Genomic DNA, 25,268 nt, shown 5'->3' with positions numbered 1-25,268 from the left:
TGTTTATCCCCCGTACCTATCTCATCATTGGTCACATTCCCTCAGGACTTTTATTGGTTCCTTCAAAGTGGGTTCTAATCAGCTTCGCATTTAGATAAATCATCAATTACAGAGAAAGCACAGGGTTTTCCTCGTCTACAGTATCGGAGAGCTAGAGATCGAGGATCATTTCATTTTCGGTCGCCCTATCTACTATGAGATTAGGGGGAGATTCTACTGCCTTTTTCAGGGAGTCTCAAGATCTCTTCACCATCTTCAAATACATGGATCAACAGTGTCTTGCCCTCTACATTTAGGAGGCTACCAGACTTCAACACCACATGCTTCAACTTTAGGCTCCTACACAGTCACACTCACCCTCTTCTAGGCTTATCACTTCCTTCTTCACAAGTCTCCCCTTGGATCAGGGTACTAAGCGTCAGCTTGATCTCTCCCCCCTCCTACCAGATTTTTCCAGATTGGTTAGGCCCTGCAAAAGCTCCTTCAGCAACGATACACATCTTCCAGGACCCCCTAGCAGCAACTGTCCTTCACAACTTAGAGACATTCTAGGGCCACTCATTGTTCTTTGTCCTACCCCTCGGTTTGCAAGTTCTTTTCTAGGGTTTTGCCTTCTTAGGTGTGGGGTGGTCCCTCTTGTGCTCCACCCCATCCCTGTGGCTCTCATTTTCCTTGTGTTGTTTGTTAAACTGCTTTGTTTCTTGTTTCCTTGGGCACAGTTTGGTTCCCTTGCTCCAGTTTCATCTCTTGTTGTATTCCCAGTAGTCCCATTGACCCATTTTGTGGTCTCTAGTTGGACATCAATAGAAATATCTAAGCACTCTAATGATCAACCTGGCAATCAGTCAAGGTCAATGAAGATAAGCAATCTAAGGATGCTACATCAAAAAAAAGTTTTATTGTTTTCTTATTATTGTTAGCATGATTGGATACTAACATTTGCAGGACATTGTCAACACCTTGTACGGAATTCGAGCAAGGGTTTTATGCCTAAAGTAACTGTTGTTGTTTATGTTATTTGTTTGCCTTTGCTCCCTTGAGAACACACAGTTGTTATTCCTCTTATCATTATTGTTGTGGAGGTGGGAACACCAATATGGGGTTTGAATTAGGCAAGCCCTTTGTATTGCATAATATTTTCCTCTCTTTCGCGTGTGTAGGTGTATATCTGAAGGTTTTGAATTATGACAATGACACAGATAGACAAAGAAGACAAGGATGAAGAGTCTAGGCCTATATCATCTAGTGCTGGTCTCCTACTCATTTGACTCGAGTTTTTTCGGACAGCAACCTAGATTCCTCTCAAGTAATCTCCAGCATCAACACACATTACAATAGCCTTTGGACACTAGCGCAGAATATTTCTACCCAGCCCAGTTAGCTCTAGATTACAGTCACAGGTTCCTTTCTACACTTCATTTGCAGAATTGCTACTCTCTTCTACACTTTTATTTTTGTTTCATGCAAACTATTAATCTCCTGTACATTAGCCTTCTTCAGCCTAGTTCATTCCACATAACTGATCAATCATCAATCACTAATAAACCACTAGCAAAACAGGTCTCAATCTAGGGCAACTTGGCTCTCCCCATAGGATTGTAGTCAACCCATTCAAAACTCTTCTAATGATATTGCATGTGAAAGGGGTCAATTCTAGGTTAATGAACATATTATCCCAGGATCATTTTCTTATGCATCAAACTGAAGCTTATGAAGATGCTATCCTCTAGAATTTTTAGTTGGAAACAGAAAAATTGCTGCGGTCTGTGACAGGTAAGTTGGATTTTTCCCATCAGCAAATTGGATGTTGCTGACAATGAAGAGTCTGATCAAGAGAATGTCACAGTTACCTTCTAGATGACTTTATTCTTGGTATACATTTAATCACAAAGGGCAGATACTGTTGTGGAAAATGAAATATCCCTATCAAGAAGACATGGAGAGCAATAAGCGGATGTATTGGGTTATACTTTCAATAAATTTTTTGAGTCAACTCTTCATTATCACTTTTGTATGTGCATTTAATTTGCTGATAAAGCAACAACAATTTTAAAGAGACAAATAAAATTCAGATGGACTTGAGCAAAGGAAGAAATTATGTCCCAGACACATCATTGTGTGAAAAAGGACTATTATTCATATCTCGTGAGTACTGGTGGAATGGTTCTTCTCTAACCAATTGTCAATCATTTTCCCATCAAATGAACTGTATCTATGGATTAGATATTTCATGGAAAGTAACAAAGAGTTTTAAGCTATGGTTTTTAACATCTAACTTTCATGTGCCATGACTAGCAAGCTTACTATTTTTTCTTGTAGATGGACATGTAATTGAACTAACATTAGCAAAAATAAGCCAAAGATATCCAAGGAAAATTGAGTCTTATAGCTATAGGTTCACTTGAACAAGGGACTTTGGAGGTGTGCCTAGAATTGAATAATTAGTGATAACAAACCATAGTCCTTCAATAGAAGGGGGAAGACAGGTTCTTTTCTTTGATAAAATCCAAACTAAAGAATGGATTTGAAGGGATGATTAGCATATAATATTGCTTAAAAGACCATGGAATAAAATGTCCTCAAAACAACATGCTTGAAGGAGAAGGCAGTCTGTATTGTTATAATGTGAAATCAGAATCTTTTATGTTATGGGAGATTCATGAGTAGTTGTAACCATGACTTATTCAATCAAAGGATTTCTCTTTATGATCATAAATTAAATAATAAAATAGTTGCGGCTTAAAAACAGAAGACAGAAAGACTACTAGTTATTCCTACATTATCTTTGTAGAGTATTTAACCTTGTGATCAAAGACATTCATTGATGTAATGAGTTATGCATTATCAGTATTTGCCAAATTCCTGCAGACATTAATAGAATATCATGTTACACTTTCACACAAGCGTATGTTTCTCTTTGCCTCTCAATTCTGATATGCATGGGAAGAAAGAAAGAACCTCATATAGCGGCTGACCATTCAATACAACCCATGGCACATATTGATGTGGTGGCTCCAGACTGTTTGTCTCTTCTGCATACTTCAGCTCCAACTGTAAGCACAAAAAATCAGCTTTTAGTGATAAAAATGACTAATTTGGGTTCTTTGATCTTTCAGTGTAAACCCTAAGAGTATTTGAAATACCTACAACAATAGAAGCAATGATCAACCACGATCAGATGTTTTTAAAGAAAGAACTGTGAACAGCTTGGCAAATTTTGATGAATTTTTGAAATAAATTATAAAACCATTCAGTTTCATGAAATACTAAGTTAGTTTCAATACTAAAAACTTTAGATATAATAGTAATTTATCAATAGATGGGACACAATAATATTTAAAATTAACTGGAATAGATAATACAGCACATAACAGAGGACTTTGTTTAATGAACAATGAAGTTCTAATTGTTATCATGTTAAAGGACTTTATGTAACAACATTATTAGATAGAACATTCCAACATTACTAAGGATGTGATTATATGGCACTATTCATAACTATTTGATAAACAATTCCATGCCGCTCTAAAGAATTAAGAACTGCTCTTATTTCATGTCACTGTTAAATAAAATGATGATTAAGTAAATAGTAAATACATTTTATAAACTAACATTATGTGAAAAATTGATGACATCAAATAAATTACCGCCATACTATGTGACCCAAACAATGAAAATCCTCTCCAGATTTTTGTTTAAGTTGCATGATCATCCATATGAAAAGCACAAGGCTTGTAATCACCCTTTATGAACAAGTTTTTCCCATTTAATATCGGTGTTGTGAACTCAAAAAAACAGACATCTATAAACAGAAAAAATTACACTCTATAAATGAAGATGCCGGTAGGCGAGGGTTTGAGGACACCCGATGTTCATTTGGATGTAGTGGGCTCAGGCTCAGTGGTAACGATAGATGCAGCATTGCTAGCAACGCTTGAGGAGCCAGAGAAAGAGAATAGAGCTCAGAGATTGAGCACATACTTGAGTTCGAGGTTTAACCGCACGCCAGCACCACAAGCGACAAGCATTCTCACACCTGTGCAAGTAGTAGCCCCGAAAAAAGATCCTGTAGGCATGCAAACTCAAGTGGAGGAGGGTCACCCTACACGGACCGATGGGATACCACATAGCACTGTTGAGCAAATTCCGGAAGCAATGGACACGGCCATGGGTGCCCAACAATAGCTTCTAGTGGGGCTAGAAACAGCAATGGGAGAGATTATGGAGACATTCCTCACTAATGTAGCAACTCAGGCTTGCCAAGTGGTGGCCTCTGCATAGACACATGCCTTGGATTCAGTGGTAAAGGAGCTGGAGAATGTCATATCCTTCATGTGGGTGGGATGTCTAGTGGCCTTTACAGTTTGTTTTGAGGAGCGTGGATGGCCGAGTGTAGAGATTGCGGAGATGCGCCAAGATTGGGCCACTATGAGAGAGATGGGTATGGAGAGCCACATAAAGGCTCTAACTAAGGAGATAGTCCAAATACACAGGGATGCTTATTATGCCCTTCAGAGGAGCCACACAGACCAGGCAATGGCAAAGAGGGCTTGAGACGAGTCAGTTGCCAAGGTAGCAATGATGAAGGCAGAACTGGCTACAGAGAAAGCAGTTTGGGAGTTGGAGAGAGCAGCCTAGGAATCTGCGAGGACAGCAATTTTGGCCCAACAGAGTCAACTATAGCAGGTGGTAGCAGAGGAGCAGGTGGCAATGAAGGAGAGGGAGCTTAGAAAGATTGTTGAAATGATGCAATCAGCCTTGGAGATTCAGATGGAGGCTGAAGCAGATTTGAAGGTATGGACAGGAAGAGTGCGTGAGCTACAAGCAGAGATGGATGAGCATAAAGCACAGACGTCTACTACAACAAGGACGCATCCCTATTCTTAATGTCTAAATCTTGATGTAAATAGTTGTGTTTAGTTTGAGTTTTGTTGTGTCTCTATTTTGTCGTCTGGAGACGACTTTACTTTTTGGGGGGATCATGTTGTCGGTAAAAAATATTATAGCCAATGGGTAGAGTTGTATCAAAAGGGTGCATCACGGTTGAGTCACCCCTTCGGGAAAGTATATGTACATCGTCTGAATGGACTATTGGAACATCATCATCATTGTAATCGTTGTTTGCATATTATATGAATAAAATATCCTATTATGTGCTACATTCCAATACCTTAATGCAATTAGTATCCATTTACCTTGTATGGTAAACAAAAATCAGTCAAGATGACTAGAATAATCTGATAGATGCTACCAGCACAGGGCGTCTAAAAATAACATGCCCCTCAGAAAGAAAGAGAGAGAATATAAACAAAAAGCAAGAAGAATGTCGTCGGTAGAAATTGTGTATCTGCCGACGGGTCCCTTCGAAAAAGAAATTGTGTATCTGCCGACGGGTCCCTTCGAAAAAGAAATTGTGTATCAGCCGACGGGTTCCTTCGGGAAGGAAATTGTGTATCAGCCGACAGATCCCTTCGGAAAGGTTTTTATGTAACGACATGTATGTGGCCGACGGACTCCTTCGGGAAAGTTCTTCGGAAAGTATTTATAACCCCTTCGGGAAGCATTGTATTCATCTTATCATCATACCATCGAAGTATAATGTACTGTGGGCATATGCGAATAATAGCAAGAGTTTTGTTGGTTGCTGTTCATGTTCGTATTCTTTGTCTGTGTGCGTTTCTTAATGTGTTTCGAACGGATTTTCAAGCAAATATATTAAGCATACGGATTTTAGAGCCATTTTTCTGTACGGATTTTTAAACGAAAGCAGCGTACGAAAATTGCAGTTGGGAATGCAAGGTGATTGTACGGATTTTCCAAACATATCATGTGTACGGATTTGGATTGCAAGATTATAAATTTTGAAGAGTGGGGTTTTGGTGTACGGCTTCTACTTGCTATTTGGCAGCACAGAAGGGTGACAGGAGGTTTTCTATATAAAAAAAAAAAAAAACGTCGACAAATCAAGAATGCTCAAAATGAGTATCAGATGATGCCATAGGGAAGGGGAAGCATCAGCGATTGCCAGAAAGAGTGTAGAATTGGCAGAAAATGACAGAAATGGTGTGTTCCGTGCAATTTTGTGTGGGTTTTAGAGTGCTAATTTGGTCTTGGCGGCGAGGGGTGCTGCCCCTCGACCCTGCCGGGGGCATTGCCCCCTGGACCCCTAGTCATTGCGGATATCAGTCGTGGGAGTCTAACCAGTTGAGAAGAATTAGAGCTGCTGCAAGCATGGAGTGTCTGTGTACCAGAGGCACTAAGAGTAGGTGTTGGCCGTGAGGCTGTCTTGGTGGATGCGTAGAGAGCTCGGGAGGAGCTGATCATCCAGTTGGACGTAATGCAACGACACTTGGCTCAGGGTACCGAGGAGTTCGAAGTCGAGAAAGCAGCACAGGTGGCTATCAAGGTCAGCTTGAAGAGTCAGTATTGTGTTAGCAAAGGCTATAGATGCAACAGGATGAATGTGAAAGTGATATAGCAGATCAATATTGTTGTATTAGTTGTTTGAGTTTTGTTCTGTAGTCGTCAGGAGACGACTTTTCTTTTTGGGGGGGATGATGATGTCGTCAATAGAAATTGTGTATCGGCCAACAGGTCCCTTCGGAAAGGAAATTGTGTATCAGCCGACGGGTTCCTTCGGGAAGGAAATTGTGTATCAGCCGACGAATCCCTTCGGAAAGGTTTTTATGTAACAACATGTATGTGGCCGACGGACTCCTTCGGGAAAGTATTTATAAACCCTTCGGGAAGCATTGTATTCATTTTACCATCATACCATCGAAGTATAATGTACTGTGGGTATATGCAAATAATAGTAAGAGTTCTGCTGGTTGTTGTTCATGTTCGTATTCTTTGTCTGTGTGCGTTTCTTAATTAACTTATGCGGTAAACAAAGAACATACCCCCATATCCAAGGGCAAATAAAGGCTTCCAAACTACACAAACCTTCATCGCATATGCTCAAAAATGCTTAGAAAACATAACATGAGAAATAAGCTTATTTTAAGCACAATCAACATATGCAGCCATGGCCAAAGTTTTGAAGAGTTTTTTGACAAATAAACCGCGAGACATTGATAGGCAGGATTTTCCTGATTCTCTCAACTATTTTAAAACTACTAATAGAATATCAATGTAGTAACCGATTCAACAAGTCAAAATGTTGTTATAAACTTATTAGATCCAAATATCTCCTCCGCTGATGTTTATAAAATAAGAAATTATACATATCAAATGAACATAGGAGAACATTAACTTTTGTCAATGCATTAAAAAATAAACAGATCGTAAATGAAAATTAAACTTACGATCAGACTGTCAGACTGTGATAGATTTGACAATACAAAGAGACCAGATTACTAACTTGTTTGTGTTGTCTTGCAGATGAAAATCACAAGTGCTTGGAGTTTATCTTCCTTTTGTCAATGTGATCTCAGTAATATAAATCTGAATATATATATATATATATATATATGCTCAGTAATCACAATCTGGAGAGAGAGAGAGAGAGAGAGAGAGAGATTATTATTTTCGATGATCTCTTCTTTGTGATCAGTCAACATATATAGTGCCATCAAAAGACATAAGGAGGAATGGATGTGACTGTTGAGGCAAATGTCTCTTTGAAGAGACATTAAGGCAAATTCTAATTAATAAACATACCCGATTGTTAGTGGATTGACCATTGTGCCTTTTGCAAATGCACCCGATGATTATTGGGCATGATACATGCTAAATAGGTCATGCATATCCTCCGATCTGATCAACGTAGTGGATCATATCACACAATCCATCCTGATGCACATATGATCGATATAGATCAGGGATGTACAGTCTGATCCAAGATAACAATAATCTGATTGCTCAGATTTTCATACTTAGCTTGATCAGTTAATGCAAGGATGATCCTAATAAATTTTATGGCAAGATAATTCATTGTCTAAGTATGTGTATGCATGTACATTGTATACCAATTCATATGATGAATTGGTATAAATACATACCTACACATATGCATAAAGTTTGTCAGCTTATCCTTGAATTCTGACCGACGCTATCATGTTTTAACACTCCCTCTTAGCTAGGTAAGATAACTAAGTATGAACTGGTTTAGATATCACCTAACTCGTGATATCAAGTAGTATACAAAACATCAAGTCACATGATATTTGTATATCCTAGTTATGGTATGTGCACTGACATCATGTTGCATGATGTCTACCATAACATGTCATGGCATATCCACGAATATTACGTCACATAATATCCACCATGATTATCTCATTAAGAACATATTGATACACAACCAATATCAAGTCAGCATGATATCTATCAATAAGTCCAAGAGATATTAACTATCAAGACATTTCCATGAATATCAAGTCAGCATGATAATAAACATTGTAAAATTGTCACCTTACAATGTTTAATACAAATGTACATTATTAGAAATATCATCACCTTTCAGTAATGTACATAGGAGGCCCATAAAGTCATAGAGTCACACATATGACAAAAGAGTTGTCATGGCGTCACATACATGACATCCATCATGAACCATATTAGAGGGCAGATCTATCACAACTACTCCTAGAGGGTGGAAAAAGGGTTCCATTTTAAGCTTCTCTCTCACAGAAAAGAAAGTACATTTCAAGAAATCACTAATGCCAAGACTCCCTCTTAGCAAGGGCTTCATTTTTCACAACTCCAAGCTGACCTCCAAATGTAAAAACTTTACTTTAGTATGAGACTTGGTGATAACATCAGTCGTTCATTCTTTAGTGATAATGTACCTTTTTCTAGAAACCATCTCCATGATCTACTCCCTCTGAATCACTATGATCAAATATCCACTTGACAGATCTTCTAGCAACACTCTTTGTTCTAATCACAACATTATTTGTAGGAGTAGTTTCTTGTACACAAATGTACTTTTTTAATTTCACAGTAACATGAGTCAATATAATAAACTATGGATTTATTCCCAAGGTTGGTGATACCAACATTTATGATAGTGTGGCTACTATCTACAGCTCCAAGTAAATGCATCAATCTTCTGACCTCCTTGTCTAAGGTTTCCTTTGGTAGATTATCAAACTCCCTCTGAACCAATATAATCCTTGATGTTCAATTTAAACAAATCCTCTAGATGCTTCATCTACCACAAAGTTATACTTCTTACATGATCCCAATCATTTATCTAGCATGATCCAGGACATGAGATCAATCCCTCCACAATGTTTGGTAGCATGCCTAATGTACCATTTTCCTACAAGAGCATCCCCAAAGACAAATGAAAAGATCAAGGCAAATAGCTCTTTATATAGTATATATAGAAATGCAAATGATAGAGAGACAACCGTACATTAACTCAAGATTAATGAATACTTATCCGTACGTCAACATCCTTGATAGAAGTTGCTTCCAATAAGGGTCCATATTCATCAAATCTGAAAATGTCTCAATATAAGCATTTGTCAAACAATGGGAATAGAACATTGATTATTATTGCCCCCAGAATGTAAAATTCTTAGTCTTATAGAAACTGATCACAATCTATATAGACTCTTTCTCCTCAAGATATGTCTCGACTTACAATAATGATGGCTAACAATAAGGATTATTTCAACAACTATTAACAGAACTATCTTCGATGCTCTTTTCTTCATCAAATTTCTCTGACTCCTTTTCTGAAGTTTGATTGAAGTGCTTCCTCACCAGCATCCAAATTCTGTTGAATATCTAATTCCGCTTTGAGCAATATAACCGTGAATCTCTACTCCAGTTTCACAATTGTAGTGCATGCCTTGCGAACAAAAAGGAAGCTTCTCAATATCAATTTGTGACATTTTATCATAAGTCACCCATATTTAATTTGGGGAACCATACACATAATAGTTAACATCAATCCTAGCAGAGTAAGAAACATTCAACTTCTCTACAATCTTTTTTGCTGTAATGAAGAAAAGACATCCTCAATATTGTTTCCACGATGCATGTTAGGTATTATTTCCTTAGAAATGTTTTGCAGATGTGGGATGGACCCACAATGACCAAGCCAAGAAACTTAAAATTAATAATCTACGACGTTATATTTAATCGACTCCTTAAACAAAACTTTAAATGGGTCTAGTCTATGCCTTGTTCCATTATCCCAATCTCAAGCAGTACAAGCTTTGTTTATACTTGCCACATATCATTCAAATCTCTACTTCAATATTTACATTAAAGCTCAATTAAATATGAACTTTTCCTAAATATTTATTCACATCCTTTATTAAATAAGATATGGTTCACATACAAATATTTATTATTCTTCAGCTTTTCTCTGGAGAGTGATTCCAAACGTAATTAATTCTAGTGGTCTTTGGATGCCTTGGAAGAGGAGCCAAGCTCTCCCATGTGTTGTTCCACATTGTAGATCACAACTCCCTATACAATAGATCTCAGCGGAAAAATACTCATTTGTATTCAAGCTTACTCATATGCCTATCTAGTGGTCGCAAAAATATGATCTTTCATCGGCTCCAAAGATATGTATTTTTGGATGTTTTGACAACGACTAATGTCATAAACAAGTGCTCCCACAATGCCTCTATAATACACAGAGGTATGGCTTCGAAGCTCTCTGTGCTTTGATCTCTTATGCAACTATCACAACCCTCCCTCTGGCTTCATATTTAAGGTACATTGCAACGTTCGAGAAATCCCCGCCATATCCTTACGAATATCTAACGAATGGCGATCTCATGTTAGTGATTAATGCAGTGATCACAAGCAATAAATCAATTTCGTTCATAAAATATATAGTTCCAACAATTTTAGGAAGCATTGACTACATACGACCATCATGGATTAACTCTTTATACATATAACACTTTACAGGCTGCTCAATGTATGCCACACTTTTCAGTGTGAAGATTAAGCACTAGTATAAGTCAATACCCACCACATCTAAATTAAGATGCTTGCGTTGAAAGTCACTTTTCTGAATCCATAGTGGAGGCTCACTATTGTAGAGATTTTGTTTGGCCACTTGATTGATGGAGCCATAGTGCTTGAGCAATTTGTTGTATAGGTCTTCACTCCTTCAAGGAAATCCTCAAATCTGATTACTGTTGTCATTTTGAAGAATTTAATGTATATGCAATATCAGGTGAATGTAATGTCCCCATTTTTGTCGGCATCAAAATTTGAAAGATTAGCCTATTATTGAGATCCTCGTAGGCTAATTATTGTGAATAGAGGGTTTTCTGTGGTAGTGGCTTGGCTTGGAAGGGTCTTGTCTTCTCCACAATTCAGTAAGCTACCGGTTGGTCTTCGTTTGGCTCAGATTGGACTTCGTTTGGGCTTAGTTTTGTGTACTTACTATTTGTGGTAAGTCAGGTGTTGATTGAGATGGACCCTTTCTATTTTTGGAAAGTGCATTTGGTCACATGGAGAAATAATAGGTATGACTCCTATTTCAGACGACATATTTAAATGATGAGTATTTTGGAAGTTAATTATATTTTTAGTGGCCAAATTATATTAAATAATTAAATGGCTTATTATAAAGTTATAATTTCACTTGAGAGATGAGTCATCATTAGAAAGAGTCATTTATTAATTAGATAAGCCAAGTCAAGTGGAAGAATCTAAGGGAAGCTTCTAATTAATGTGGTGTGGTGAAGCTTCTTGAGAAAAGTTACATTTTGCCAACAAAAAAGAATCTGGAGGTTATAAATGCAAGCTCATTTGTTGAGAAAAACACACTTGAATATATATTTGATTTTGTTGCCTTTGTGGCTTTTATGAGTTTCTGAAGTTTGTCCCCTTGCTGAGGTATAAGGGTCTAAAGCTGAAAGTAGTTCTAAAGATTGTATTGCAAAATGTTGTTGTATAGCAATCTGCCATCACTCCTTACTGTCTTAACTGTGTCTAAAGGAGGGATTTATTCTATGGTAATTGTCTGATTTAAGGAGAGTTTGCTTGCTCGAGATTGTCTGCAGATTGTAAAGAGATCCATTGGAATTTATTATATCAAATTTGTTAAGGTTGTAGGTTCTATTAGATTGATTTTATCATGAGATACCTTGTTGATGGTAAATCATCTTTAAGATAAATATATATATATATATATGGTTATTTATATTACTATTAAATATGATAACTAGTGATAATTAATCATAGAGACATGTCTCTTCATGAGACATGTCTCTACTCATATTTATATAAGATCCAAATCTGCATTTGGAAATCATTAATAACAATGGCTATGACTCTACATTTGAAAAAACGATCCCAGAAATTAACATGGTATCAGAGCTAACTGCAAATGTAACAAAGAAAAAATGTACGTACTGTCTAGGAGATAGATCTGTTAAAAAGGATTTAGATCCTTTCGAGCAAGCGTAATTGATAAACATAAAGCCAAATTCAATGGCCATTTCATGTACAGAATGACAACTTAAGATGCAGACTATAATACGTCAAGTTCACATTTGTTTGGGGGTGGTGGTTCCCATGTAAATATTTCACATCATTTCTCAAAATCAAGGGACTCGACAACGATGATAAATTTTTCATGGAAGTACATCTCCGCAACCTGTACATAATGGCCTCCTTGATTGTGTTTTTGCCTTAACACTTAATACTAGGACATGATGTAGCTGACGTTGCTAATTTTTTTAGCAGATTTGATGTTCTCTAAACTCAGTTTGGAGAAGTCTATTAGAAAACCAGTCCTTATCGCATGTCACGTATCATGGTAAGGAATGCCACAATCCAATCATCATGTGCAACCATGGAAATACTACATTTGCTGACACAATGACACCAATCAATGCAAATGAGTTATTATTGGTTTTCAGATGCCATACCATCGTCACACTGCATAGAGTAATGAGAGACTTGACCTACATATACTTACTAGCCCCCTATCAAGTCCACAATTTGATAATGCCATTTTTTAATCAAATTTCATCCCATAGTGGCATTAGTAGACCAAGCTCGTCTCATTGTCCACATTGACATTCCCATCACAAATCCATGGGAGGTGATTTGGTCTCGACACTTGCAATTCCATCATCCATGCATCACATTTGCAAGACCTTGACACTAAGCAAAGAGGCGACCTCTACCACACACGAGCCTGCCCAAACTTGACCCTCCAATCCAATTGGATTTCATTAAGAGGGCATCATGCGCAATCACTAAGCAGATCAAGCACAAAACCCCTTGTTGGACTATCTCCACAGACCAAGCAAACTTATCTATCAAAACTTTTGAGCACGTCTTGAAGAGCCCTTGGTCAACGCGAGATATTATTATCGCCTATGCAAGTGAAATAATACTCAAGGATCATTTTATTTGACTGGATAACCAAGGGCAGCAACTCCTTACCTAATATTGTCACATGAGAACAGCAGAATAAGAGACGTTAACAACCAATGAAAGTACATTACCAAAATAATTTAGGTTGTGTTGCCCTCTTTGCAGTTCATTCCTTTTGCTTTAGGTTTGAGTCAAATCTAATGTGTCAATGTGTTGAGTCTGAGTCTAGAGTACCCATAGGATGACTTTTCTTTTCATCATTCCTTTGAGCTAGCCAATGCAGGAAATCATGCAAGCAATGCACTAGTCCAAGGATAGGTGATTAGGTTTTGGAGGGTTTGTCATGCATTCCTCAGATGAGAAGAATGTTGTTCAGAAACCCTAACTCTATGATCAAGTATTTAATGGTGAAGGCAGGATACATTCAAAAGAGATATTACACTACATTCAGAGTAGATGGTGACTGAAAACATCAAGATCAAAGCTCAAGACCAAGGTGCAGATCACAGGAACATCATAGAAATCAGAGAAGATGAACTGAATGCAGGAGAAGTAGATAAGATATCAAAAATGCTGAAAGAACCCAAACAAAGGTGGCATGACTCATTTTCAAATTCAATCAATGGCTTGTATTAAATCTGCGCATCTACCTTGCAAAGTTGACAAATCAAATGGCTCAGAGGTGAAGTCCAGATCGTTAGATGAAGATCAAATCAATGGCGGGTGTTTTAAGATGGAATTATATAGGCACACTCAGAGATGGATTTCTAATAGTTGATCAAAATCATATCAACGTTTGGCATATTCCCGCTTTTCAAAGATGCCTGAGGTTTAGCTAATGCGGGAAGCGAGCATATGACATGTGGAGTAGATGGACCCACATCGCAAAGCAAAAAAAAGAGTTAAGGTCTTCTAATCTCAGTCGTCAAATCATAAAGATCAACGCTCGCCAAATGTTCACAAGTGATTTAAGGTAACCCAAAGTTGACATGGCGAAGCTACAAAAAACCAATACTCGCAAGGTCACAAGGGAATAACATTAACTCGAAGTCAAGGTCGCAATGTTGCAAGGAATGAACATGAACTGTTAAGTTTAAAAATAGCACAACATCACACGCAATTAGCCAAACGTTCAATTTCATGTTGTGAAGATGCGAGAAGCATCGGAAGTTAATTCGCGCAGTCATCGCAACATCAGAGGTCTAAAATGGCAGTTACTTTTAAAGTTGCGAGGCTGCGAAAACAAAGTCAAGGTCAACCTGGAACTAGTCATTGCATTGTCGCAGCATTAAGTGCCAAGTTAGTGCGAGAGGTTGCAAAGGAGCAACAAAGCATAAAAGAAGTGATCGCAACATCTATATAGATCCTGGGCCCGGGTGGGAGGTGGTGGGTGGTTTGATATATTTGGTGGGGGAGCTAGATCCTACACCCTTACTGGGTCGTCATAGTGGGTGGTTTGATATAGTTGGTGGTGGGGGGGGCATTCTGGGCGAGAGATCAAACCTCTTCATGGGGATGCAAAAACCCGAGGGAGATAAAGTTGCAAAGCTGCGAAATGCTAGAGACGACCACTAGGCACGAGATCACAAGGTGTTGATGTCAACTCTTAAAGAAGGTTGTGAAGGAGCAACAAAGTCAGACCGAAGTCAATGATCATATGAATGATAGTTGCGAAGCTGTGACATGTCATCAGATTTCAAAAGCTCAACGACACACTCATTTTTCAAAGATGCGTAAAGGATAACTGATGTGGGAAAGCGAGCACTGGACATGTGTACACAGAGGGACCCACAAAAGAAATTATAAAGAAAAATAAGAAGGTTTATTATGTTTTAATCGTGATCATTGATTCAAGATCGGCAATGAGAATTCAAACCGTTGGAATATGAATTATGTAGACTTGGCACCAAACAGCAGGACATGAAGAAAAAGAAGATTTCCACAAGATTCTTGTGACAGCATGAAGATAAATAGTCACCATGTGTAATTCAGAAGTGCCATGGATTCAGAATCATCAATGGGAAGATGCCACATGTCTATTTTATAATGTAGATTAGGTGTTTTCATGTTTTATTCTTATTTTCTTTCTAATGAATGATTGTTCCTCTGCCAGAACTCAGAGATGACTGAAAACTATAAATGTAATCTCTTTTGATAATACAAAGGTCGGCAAACATGATAGTGAATTGGCTCTGTAATTCCATTAAATTTGTTAACTAGCGATGATTAATCATAGAGACATGTCTTTTCATGAGACATGTCTCCTCTCATATTTATATGAGATCCAAATTTGCATTTGGAAATCATCAATAACAATGGCTATGATTCTACATTTGCAGAAACGATCCCAAAAATTAGCAAAATTGTATTTGCATTATAGCGATTTGATCTGGGCATTTGTGGCTGCCAATTATATCCTAGGGAGCAGCGTTTTGATACTACAAGAAGAGGATTGAGGGTATTTGCATCAGTCTTTGGCATGAGGAAACCTGCAACTTTGGCGTCACATTAGCTTGGATGGGCACCTAATTGCATCAAAGTTAGGGCATCAGCTTGGCTGAATACTGGTCAGCATTATTCCTGTCATGAGTGCCTGATTTGGTGGCGTGAGGGGGCTGCTGAAATTAATGACAATTACATTGGCATTTGGAGCTGGAACTGCTGAGCCTTATTACTGGCATTGGTGATTGATTGTTGTAGATCTGGGTTGCTCATGGTGATCCTATTCAAGTCGCCATTCTGCAAATTAATTGATTGCTGATTTATATAGGTTCATATTTTGTAAATATTCTTTGGCTTAATAAGATACAAGCTGCGATTAAAATTCCCAATCAGAAATAGTTTTATTGTTGTATGTGATTGTTCTAGTAATATTGCAGCAGATGAATGCATACTTTGAATATACATATTAAGAGTTGAGTGTAGCGCTTCAAGAGCTGTTAGTATTGATATTAGTGGAAAAATCGTCAATTTAATATCCTCTCTTCGAGTTGCCATGCAAGTTCAATAATTGCCTCTTTATCTGATAATAGAGTTAGCATTGATATTAAAGTTGGTTGTAAAGTGTTTGATGAAATGGCAAAGACTTGATTATTGACTAAGATTAGCATTCATTGTAGTTATAGCCAGGCCAGGGTTATTACAATGAATCATCTGATTTCTCAAGTTTAATTTTGGATATGCTTTAAACTAGCTTTGATACCATGTAATTTAAACTTATGATCAGACTGTCAGACTGTGATATATTTGACAATACGAAGAGAAAAGATTACTAACTTGTTTGTGTTGTAAAATCGCATATAGTTGGAAAACTCACCAGGCCCCCCAAAAGTTTAATTGGGAAAAGCTTGGTGATTTAAAAAAAACTTGGGAACCTAAAAAAACCACTGAAATTTAATTAAAAATACATTTATTTTGCAAAATTTAATAAAAAGATGCATCTAATAAGTTAATTAAAGAGAACACAAAAGAAACAAGCAGAGTTTAGATATAAATAAATGCATAGTGGGTACAAAATTGCATTCTCATGCGGAATGCTCATGGCAGGAAGCAAAATAGTAAATAGTTTCAATCTATCAAACCAGAAGTAAATACTAAAAATCTAAATACATCAATACAATCACATCTTCCTCTTTCTAGCTGCACTAGCAGGAAAGCGAGGGGGTCTAGTCCTCGAAGAAGTGCCCCGCACTGGGATAGGGCATGTGTTGCATGACTGTGAACTTTGTGGTTGTGCCTCCTCGCTCGACATCCCTACTGACTAGCTTGCTGTCCTGGAAGAGGATGTATCTCCTCCTATATGTGGCACTGGTAATGCCTCGTCCTTTGAGCTTGAATCATCATCGTCCTCGTCCTCAATGTCATCCATTGTGAAATGAAAATTAGTTCTAGCATCCCCCTCCATGGCCTGCCTCTCCAAATTAGCGATCTCATTTTGTGAAAACAATGGACCTGGCTCCTGTGTTGTCCAATCAAAATAAGGATCTATCTCTTCCAGATCAAGTAGACCGAGTAGTGCTTACCCTTTTTATGCGCAACTTAAGATTATAGTGTACATAAACAAGGTCATTAAGCTATTTTTTAGTCATTCTGATTCTTTTCTTTGTGTGGATGGACTCAAATAAGCTCCAATTGCGCTCACAATGGGATGAGCTACAAGGTTGGCATAGGACTCTGAGAGTGAAATTCTTTAAATTGGTGGTATTGCCACCCCAACTTGCCCACCAAGAATCTACAAAACAAAATATAAAAAGTTATAAAGCAATGAAAAAAGATAATCAGAAACACAACTTATCAATTTGCAAAAGTTTTAGTTTGACACTTTACCTAGTGCTTGAGTAGATCTTGCTCTCTTTGCTAGCATAGAAGAGAACAAATTACCCCTCAATTCCACATAGACTTGTTGTTTGGTCACAACAAGGTCTCTCTCCACTTCATTGGATATCATTCTCTCAATGCATTTAGAGAGACCTTCCATGACCTCTCTATTAGGATCTGAGTAGGAATCATCAACCCTAAAACAAATAGAAAATGATATCAAGTCTTACTATACAACCTTAAAAAGTAAAGTAAAATAAAGTCTTAGTAAAATCTCAACTTCAAAGACAATCATAGTACCTGAATTTGGGGTTGAGGAAGTAGCCTGCTGCATGAATGGGTTGGTGGAGCATATTGTTCCAAACCCTATCAATTATTTCCCAAATGGGGTCAAATTTGAGTTTGTCCCCATGATAGTAATTTCTAATAGCCTCTTTGGCCCTATCCATGGCCTCATAAAGACCTCCCATTGGGGATTGTTGCCCATCACATATGCACAAGACTCTAACCAAGGGCATAGACATCTACATTTGAAATTTGAAAAATACAAATTAGTTAATAACATAGTAAGTTATGAATTAATAATGAAACTTGAATCAACTAAAAATATAATGTTTTGATTCTTGAAGTTACCTCCACAATCTCCTTAGCCTTTGCAAAAAAACTATCATCAAAGACTATCCATGCCACAACCTCTCCTTCAGGATTCTTTGCGTACGATGAAGCAACCCAATCAGCACACACAAACATTTGTTTCAGAGCCAATATGTGGTCAAGAATACTTTGCAATCTCAAGAACACCATTGCAAACCTTCTCATAGCAGGTCTCACCAAATCTTTGCCTTTAGTGGTCTTTCTCATCAAACTGAGAACCCATGGATGATTATAGATATATTTGGTGACTTGCCTAGCATCTTCCACAACTAGACTCACCCAATCAAGTTTTCCTATATCCTCCAAAAGAAGGTCAAGGACATGTGCTGCACAAGGTGACCAAAAAAATGTGGGATGCCTCTCTTGCAGGATTCTATCTAAAAGATTAGTAAAAAATCAATAATTAGTTACAAACTTCCGTATTTACATCAAATCTAAATTGAATAATACCATAGCATTACATTCATGATTCATATTGAACATTAAAAAATTAAATTTACCTGTTGCCACACGTTGCTGCATTATCTGTGATTATTTGCACCACATTCTCTACTCCTACCTCCATGACAACATTCTCCAACATTAAAGCCAATGTCTATGCATTTTTCACTTTCTTGAAGGCATCAACAGATTTCCAAAACACCACATCATCTTTGCAAGCAACCAAGAAATTAATAATAGTTCTACTTCTTCCATCTGTCCACCCATCAGATAAAATGGTGCAGTCATACTTCTTCAACTCTTTCTTTTGGTCTTCTATCAATATTCTTGCCCTACCAACTGCATGGTCTAGCAACCTACAAAATTTAGGTGTAATAAAGTGCTAGTAAAAAATAGGAAATAACAATTAAGATTTAAAATATAACAGTGAACTGAAGTGAATCACAATTATTTACAATTACTAAATAGTAAAATATTAACCTTTCACTCATATCTTTGCGAGTAGTCGGCTTGTACCCTTTGCACGTTATTGAAATTGCATTCACCAAATTCAACCAATAGGACTATCAGCTGCATACATTGAGATATTGTTGAAAAACCAAAAATCATTTGCTACAATATCAGTTTGCTCATGCACCTCCTTGAACCATCCAATGCCCTCTAATGATAGTTGTGATCTAGTTGTGTTCTTGGGCACAAAATAACTCCCTATCCCTAATGCGGATGGTGATGAAGAACTAGGAAATGTAGAAGAAGTGGAACCGGCAAAAGAGGCATTTTGTTTGCGGATCTATGGGCCACGAAGAGATCCTAGTATGTTCTCAAGTGCTTCTTCTTCTTGCATATCAAAAGGAGCTCCTTGAGATTCAACTAAGGCTTCCCTCATAGCTAATTTTGCCCTCTCCCTATTCAATTTTTTCTCGTCAGCAGCTACAAGTAGGGCATTGATGAATCTCTTTTCTTCTTCAGTTACCTTGAGACAAGGATTTGAATCATGTTTCTTTATGCCTGCAAGGTGGTATTTGAAGCAATTTGTGCCTCCAGAAATAAGTCTCTCACATGGAATGCATATAACCTTCCCAACATCATTTGGAGCTTTATAGGCATACCACCATGGCTTATCTCTTACATTTTTAGGCTGAGTGTCTATATATCCAAATGGGCATAGTGTTTGTGGCCACTCTTCTTGTGGGTTTGTCATGTTTTTTTAATGCTTGACCGCTGCCCTACACATAAATTTATAGAAAAATGAATAATCAAAGTTAGAACAACTAGGGTTTGTTTTTAGAAAATCTTACATATTCCTCCAAAAAATTGTGAAACATAGAGCTGAATGGCTTTCAAATGATTCAAAAATAGAGTTAAAATGCTTTTAAATGATTTGAACTCATTTACAAACAACAACAAAAACAATAGAACATTTGTTAAAATTACAAAAAGTTTTCAAACTATGATAAAAGGAACATACCTGGAAAGAGATTTATCTTCTAAAACCGGTTAGAATCCTCTAAAATCCACTCAAATCCGCCTTGAATCACTTGCAATCAGCTAAGAATGCCTCCAAACCTTCTTCTCTCTACACCTCAAGGCTCTAGAGAACACAAATGCAACAAACAATGAAAAAAATGAGTTTTTGCCCTATTAAGCCATCACAGCCCTCGGGCTACAGAAACTGCAAGTTTTTCCTTAAAAATCAGTGATTAATCGACGATTTTTTGCATTCCAGGCGAGTTTTTTTAACCTACGAGTTAAACGGCGAAAAACTTGCCGAGCTTAAAAACTCAGCAAGTGTTTGAAACTCGCCGAGTACTCAGCGAGTGTTCCAACCATAGATGGAAAACTCGCCGAGTTTCCTAGCTCGGCGAGTTTTTAACCAGTTAACTCGCCGATTTAAAAACTCGGCAAACTGGTAAAAACTCGCCGAGTAATCGGCGAGTAGTCGGCAAAAACTCGGCGAGTTTTTCCTAAAAACTCGCGGTTTACTGGTGAACGCGGCCTGTGAGGATTTAAGCGGCAATGAGTGTGTTTTTTCTCATTCTTTCTTGTATTTGCATTGTTTAGAACCTTGAGGAGTGAAGAGAAGAAGGTTTGGAGGCATTCTTGGCTGATTGCAAGTGATTCAAGGCGGATTTGAGTGGATTGTAGAGGATTCTAACGATTTTAGAAGACAAATTTCTTTCCAGGTATGTTCATCTTATCATAGTTTGAAAACTTTTTATAGTTTTATAACAAATGTTCTTTTGTTTTTGTTGTTTTTTGTAAATGTTTTCAAATCATTTAAAATCATTTTGAATCATTTGAAACCCTAGCTTCTAAGGATATGGTTGAAGTTTGTTGTTTGCTAAGGATATGGTTCAAGTTTGAAGTTTGAATCATTTGAAACCCTAGCTTCTAAGTTCTAACTTTGTTTATTCATTTCTCTATATATTTATGTGTAGGGCAGCGGTCAACCATTAAAAAAATGACAAACCCACAAGAAGAGTGGCCACAAACACCATGCTCATCTGGATATATAGGCACTCGGCCTAAAAATGCAAGAGATAAGGCATGGCGGTATGCCTATGAAGCTCCAAATCCAAATGATATTGGGAAGGTGATATGCATTCCCTGTGAGAGAATTATTTCTGGAGGCATAAACCGCCTCAAATACCACCTTGCAGGCATAAAGAAACATGACTCAAATCCTTGTCTCAAGGTAACTGATGAAGAAAGAAGATTCATCCATGCCCTACTTGCAGCTGCTGAAGAGAAAAAATTGAATAGGGAGAGGGCAAAAATAGCTATGAGGGCAGCCATAGCTGAATCTGAAGGAGCTCCTTTTGATATGCAAGAGGAAGAAGAAGCACTTGAGAACATACCAGGATCTCTTTATGGCCCACGGATCCGCAAACAAAATTTCTCTTTTACCGGTTCCACTTCTTCTACATCTCCTACTTCTTCATCATCACCATCCAGATCCCCATCAGGGATAGGTGGTTATTTTGTGCCCAGGAACACACCTGGAGCACAGCCATCATTAGAGGGCACTGCATGGTTTAAGGAGGTGCATGAGCAAACTGATATTGCAGCAGCTGATTTTTGGTTTTTCAACAATATCTCAATGAATGCCGCTGATAGTCCCTATTGGGTCAATATGGTGAATGCAATGACAATATCAGGCAAAGGGTACAAGCCGCCTAATCGCAAGGATATGAGTGGAAGGTTAGTATTTTACTATTTAGTAATTGTAAATAATTGAGATTCACTTTAGTTCATTGTTATATTTTAAATCTTAATTGTTATAACTTATTTCCTAATTTTTTACTAACACTTACACTTTATTTAATATTACACTTAAATTTTGTAGGTTGCTTGACAAAGCGGTTGGTAGGGCAAGATTGTTGATAGAAGACCAAAAGAAAGAGTGGAAGAAGTATGGCTGCACCATTTTATCTGATGGGTGGACAGATGGAAGAAGTAGAACCATTATTAACTTCTTGATTGCTTGCAAAGATGATGTGGTGTTTTGGAAATCTGTCGATGCCTCCAACAAAGTGAAAAATGCAGCCACATTGGCTTTAATGTTGGAGAATGTTGTCATGGAGGTGGGAATAGAGAATGTGGTGCAAATAATCACAGATAATGCAGCAGCATATGTGGCAGCAGGTAGATTTAATTTTTTATATTTGAATCAATATGAATCATGAATGTAATGCTATGGTATTATTCAATTTAGATTTGATGTAATTTGTAAATACTAAATATGGAAAGTTTGTTACTGATTATTGATTTTTTGCTAATCTTTTAGGTAGAATCCTCCAAGAGAGGCATCCCACACTTTTTTGGTCACCTTGTGCAGCACATGTCCTTGACCTTCTTTTGGAGGACATAGGAAAACTTGATTGGGTGAGTCCAGTTGTGGAAGATGCTAGGCGAGTCACGAAATATATCTATAATCACGCATGGGTTCTCAGTTTGATGAGAAAAGCCACTAAAGGCAAAGATTTGATGAGACCTGCTATGACAAGGTTTGCAACGGTCTTCTTGACGTTGCAAAGTATTCTTGACCACATATTGGCTTTGAAGCAAATGTTTGTGTGTGCTGATTGGGTTGCTTCACCTTACTCAAAGAAGCCCGAAGGAGAAGCTGTGGCACGAATAGTCTTTGATGATAGCTTTTTTGCAAAGGCTAAGGAGATTGTGGAGGTAACTTCATTATATTTTTAGTTTATTCAAATTTCATTTTCAATTCATAACTTACTATGTTATTAACTAATTTGTATTTTTCAAATTTCAAATGTAGATGTCTCTGCCCCTGGTTCTAGTCTTGCGCACATGTGATGGGCAGCAATCCCCAATGGGAGGTCTTTATGAGGCCATGGATAGGGCAAAAGAGGCTGTTAGAAGTTACTATCACGGGGACAGTCTCAGATTTGACCCCATTTGGGAAATAATTGATAGGAGGTGGAACAATATGCTCCACCAACCTATTCATGCAGCAGGCTACTTCCTCAATCCCAAATTCAGGTACTATGATAATTGATTGTCCTTGAAGTTGGGATTTTAATAAGTTTTTATTTTACTTTACTTTTTAAGGTTGTGTAGTAAGACTTGATATCATTTTCTATTTGTTTTAGGGCTGATGATTCCTACTCAGATCCTAATGGAGAGGTCATGGAAGGTCTCTCTAAATGCATTGAGAGAATGATATCAAGTGAAGAGGAGAGAGACCTTATTGTGACCGAACAACAAATCTATGTGGAATCAAGGGGTCCTTTGTTCTCTTCTATGCTAGCAAAGAGAGCAAGATCTACTCAAGCACCAGGTAAAGCGTCAAACTTTAAAACTTTTGCTAATTGATAAGTTGTGCTTCTGATTTTGTTTTTTATTGCTTTATAACTTTTTAAATTTTGTTTTGCAGATGCTTGGTGGGCAAGTTGGGGTGGCAATACCCCCAATTTAAGGAAATTTGCTCTCAGAGTCCTATCCCAACCTTGTAGCTCATCCCATTGTGAGCGCAATTGGAGCTTATTTGAGTCCATCCATACAAAGAAAAGAAACAGAATGACTCAAAAACGGCTTAATGACCTTGTTTATGTGCACTATAATCTTAAGTTGCGCATAAAAAAGTCACAGCTCTTAGAACTACCTGGTCCGCTTGATCTAGATGAGATAGATCCTTATTCTGATTGGACAGCACAGGAGCCAAGTCCATTTTTTACACCAGATGAGATCGCTGATTTGGAGAGGCAGGCCATGGAGGGGGAGGTTGACACTGATTTTCAGTTCACTATGGATGACATTGAGGATGAGGACGAGGATGATGATGATTCAGGCGAGGATCAGACATTACCATTAGGAGGAGATGCATCCTCTTCTAGGACGCCGAGCCAGTCAGTAGGGACGTCGAGCGAGGGGGCACAGCCACAGAGTTCACAGTCACGCAGCTCACGCCCTATCCCAGTGCGGGGCACTTCTTCTAGGACTAGACCCCCTCGCTTTCCTGCTAGTGCAAGTGGAAAGAGGAAGATGTGATTGGCATTGTCACATTGTATTGATGTATTTAGACTTTTAGTATTTACTTCTAGTTTGACAGATTGAAACTATTTAGTAATTTACTATTTTGCTTCCTACCATGAGCATTCTGCATGAGAATGCAATTTTGTACGCATTATGCATTTATATATATCTAAACTTTGTTTCTTTCTTTTGTATTGTCTTTAATTAACTTATTAGATGCATCTTCTCATTAAATTTTGCAAAATAAATGTATTTTTAATTAAATTTCAGCGGTTTTTTAGGTTCCCGAGTTTTTCCCGAGTTTTTTTTTTAAATCTCCGAGTTTTTCCCGATTAAACTTTTGGGGGGCTTGGCGAGTTTTTGCATTTGGCGAGTTTTCCAACTATGGTTCCAACTATGAAATTGCAAGTGCATGGAGTTTATCTTCCTTTTGTCAATGTGATCTCAGTAATATAAATCTGAATATCTATATGTATAGATCTTCTTTGTAATCACGATCTGGAGAAAGAGAGTTCATTTATTGTTTTCGATGATCTCCTCTTTGAGATCACTCAACATATATAGTGCCATCAAAAGACATAAGGAGGAATGGATGTGACTGTTCAGGCAAATGTCTGTTCAAAGAGACACGAAGGCAAATTCTAATTAATAAACAAACCCGATTGTTTGTGGATTAACCATTGTGCCTTTTGCAAATGCACCCAATGGTTATTGGGCATTGATTACATGCTAAACAGTTCATTCATATCCTCTGATCTGATTATTGTAGTGGATCATATCACACAATCCATCTTGATGCACATATGATTGATGTAGATCAGGGATGTACAGTCTGATCCAAGATAACAATAATCTGACTGCTCAGATTTTCATACTTAGGTTGATCAGTTAATGCAAGGATGATTCTAATGAATTTTATGGCAAGATAATTTGTTGTCTAAGTATGTGTATGCATGTATACCAGTTCATATGATGAAATGGTACACATACATACATACACATCTGCATAGAGTTTGCCAGGTTATCCTTGAATTCTGACCAAC

At 37.6% G+C, this 25,268-nt stretch overlaps 2 protein-coding genes across 2 annotated transcripts in view; one reads left to right on the top strand and one right to left on the bottom strand.

The window, feature by feature from the left end:
* LOC149549423 (gamma-interferon-responsive lysosomal thiol protein-like) overlaps window positions 1-25,268 on the bottom strand; it is a 176,828-nt gene that overhangs the window by 10,825 nt on the left and 140,735 nt on the right. The window contains exon 4 of the mRNA XM_089792806.1: window positions 2,959-3,051. Within this exon, the coding sequence (XP_089648932.1) occupies window positions 2,959-3,051 (93 nt within the window). The remainder of the gene's footprint in view (window positions 1-2,958; window positions 3,052-25,268) is intronic.
* On the top strand, window positions 4,744-24,413 carry LOC149549428 (uncharacterized). The gene is made up of 7 exons (XM_089793677.1): window positions 4,744-4,813; window positions 21,588-21,927; window positions 22,073-22,371; window positions 22,514-22,911; window positions 23,009-23,232; window positions 23,343-23,530; window positions 23,627-24,413. Exons 1-7 carry the CDS (start codon window positions 4,744-4,746, stop codon window positions 24,238-24,240), a joined length of 2,133 nt encoding a protein of 710 aa, XP_089649803.1. The 3' UTR covers window positions 24,241-24,413.

Source organism: Cupressus sempervirens, chromosome 7 (assembly GCF_028749045.1).
Source record: "Cupressus sempervirens isolate cs-2001-9-10 chromosome 7, ASM2874904v1, whole genome shotgun sequence".
Classification (NCBI taxonomy): Eukaryota; Viridiplantae; Streptophyta; class Pinopsida; order Cupressales; family Cupressaceae; genus Cupressus; species Cupressus sempervirens.
Note: the sequence above shows the minus strand (reverse complement) of the source record. Positions and strands in the feature narration are given on the sequence as shown.

Bases quoted from the DNA above. Each gene is read 5' to 3' on its own strand.
- LOC149549428 (XM_089793677.1), top strand. From the start codon at position 4,744: ATGATGCAATCAGCCTTGGAGATTCAGATGGAGGCTGAAGCAGATTTG. The intron at 21,928-22,072 runs GTTAGTATTTTA...TAAATTTTGTAG, and splicing joins CGCAAGGATATGAGTGGAAG to GTTGCTTGACAAAGCGGTTG. The intron at 23,531-23,626 runs GTAAAGCGTCAA...TTTGTTTTGCAG, and splicing joins AAGATCTACTCAAGCACCAG to ATGCTTGGTGGGCAAGTTGG.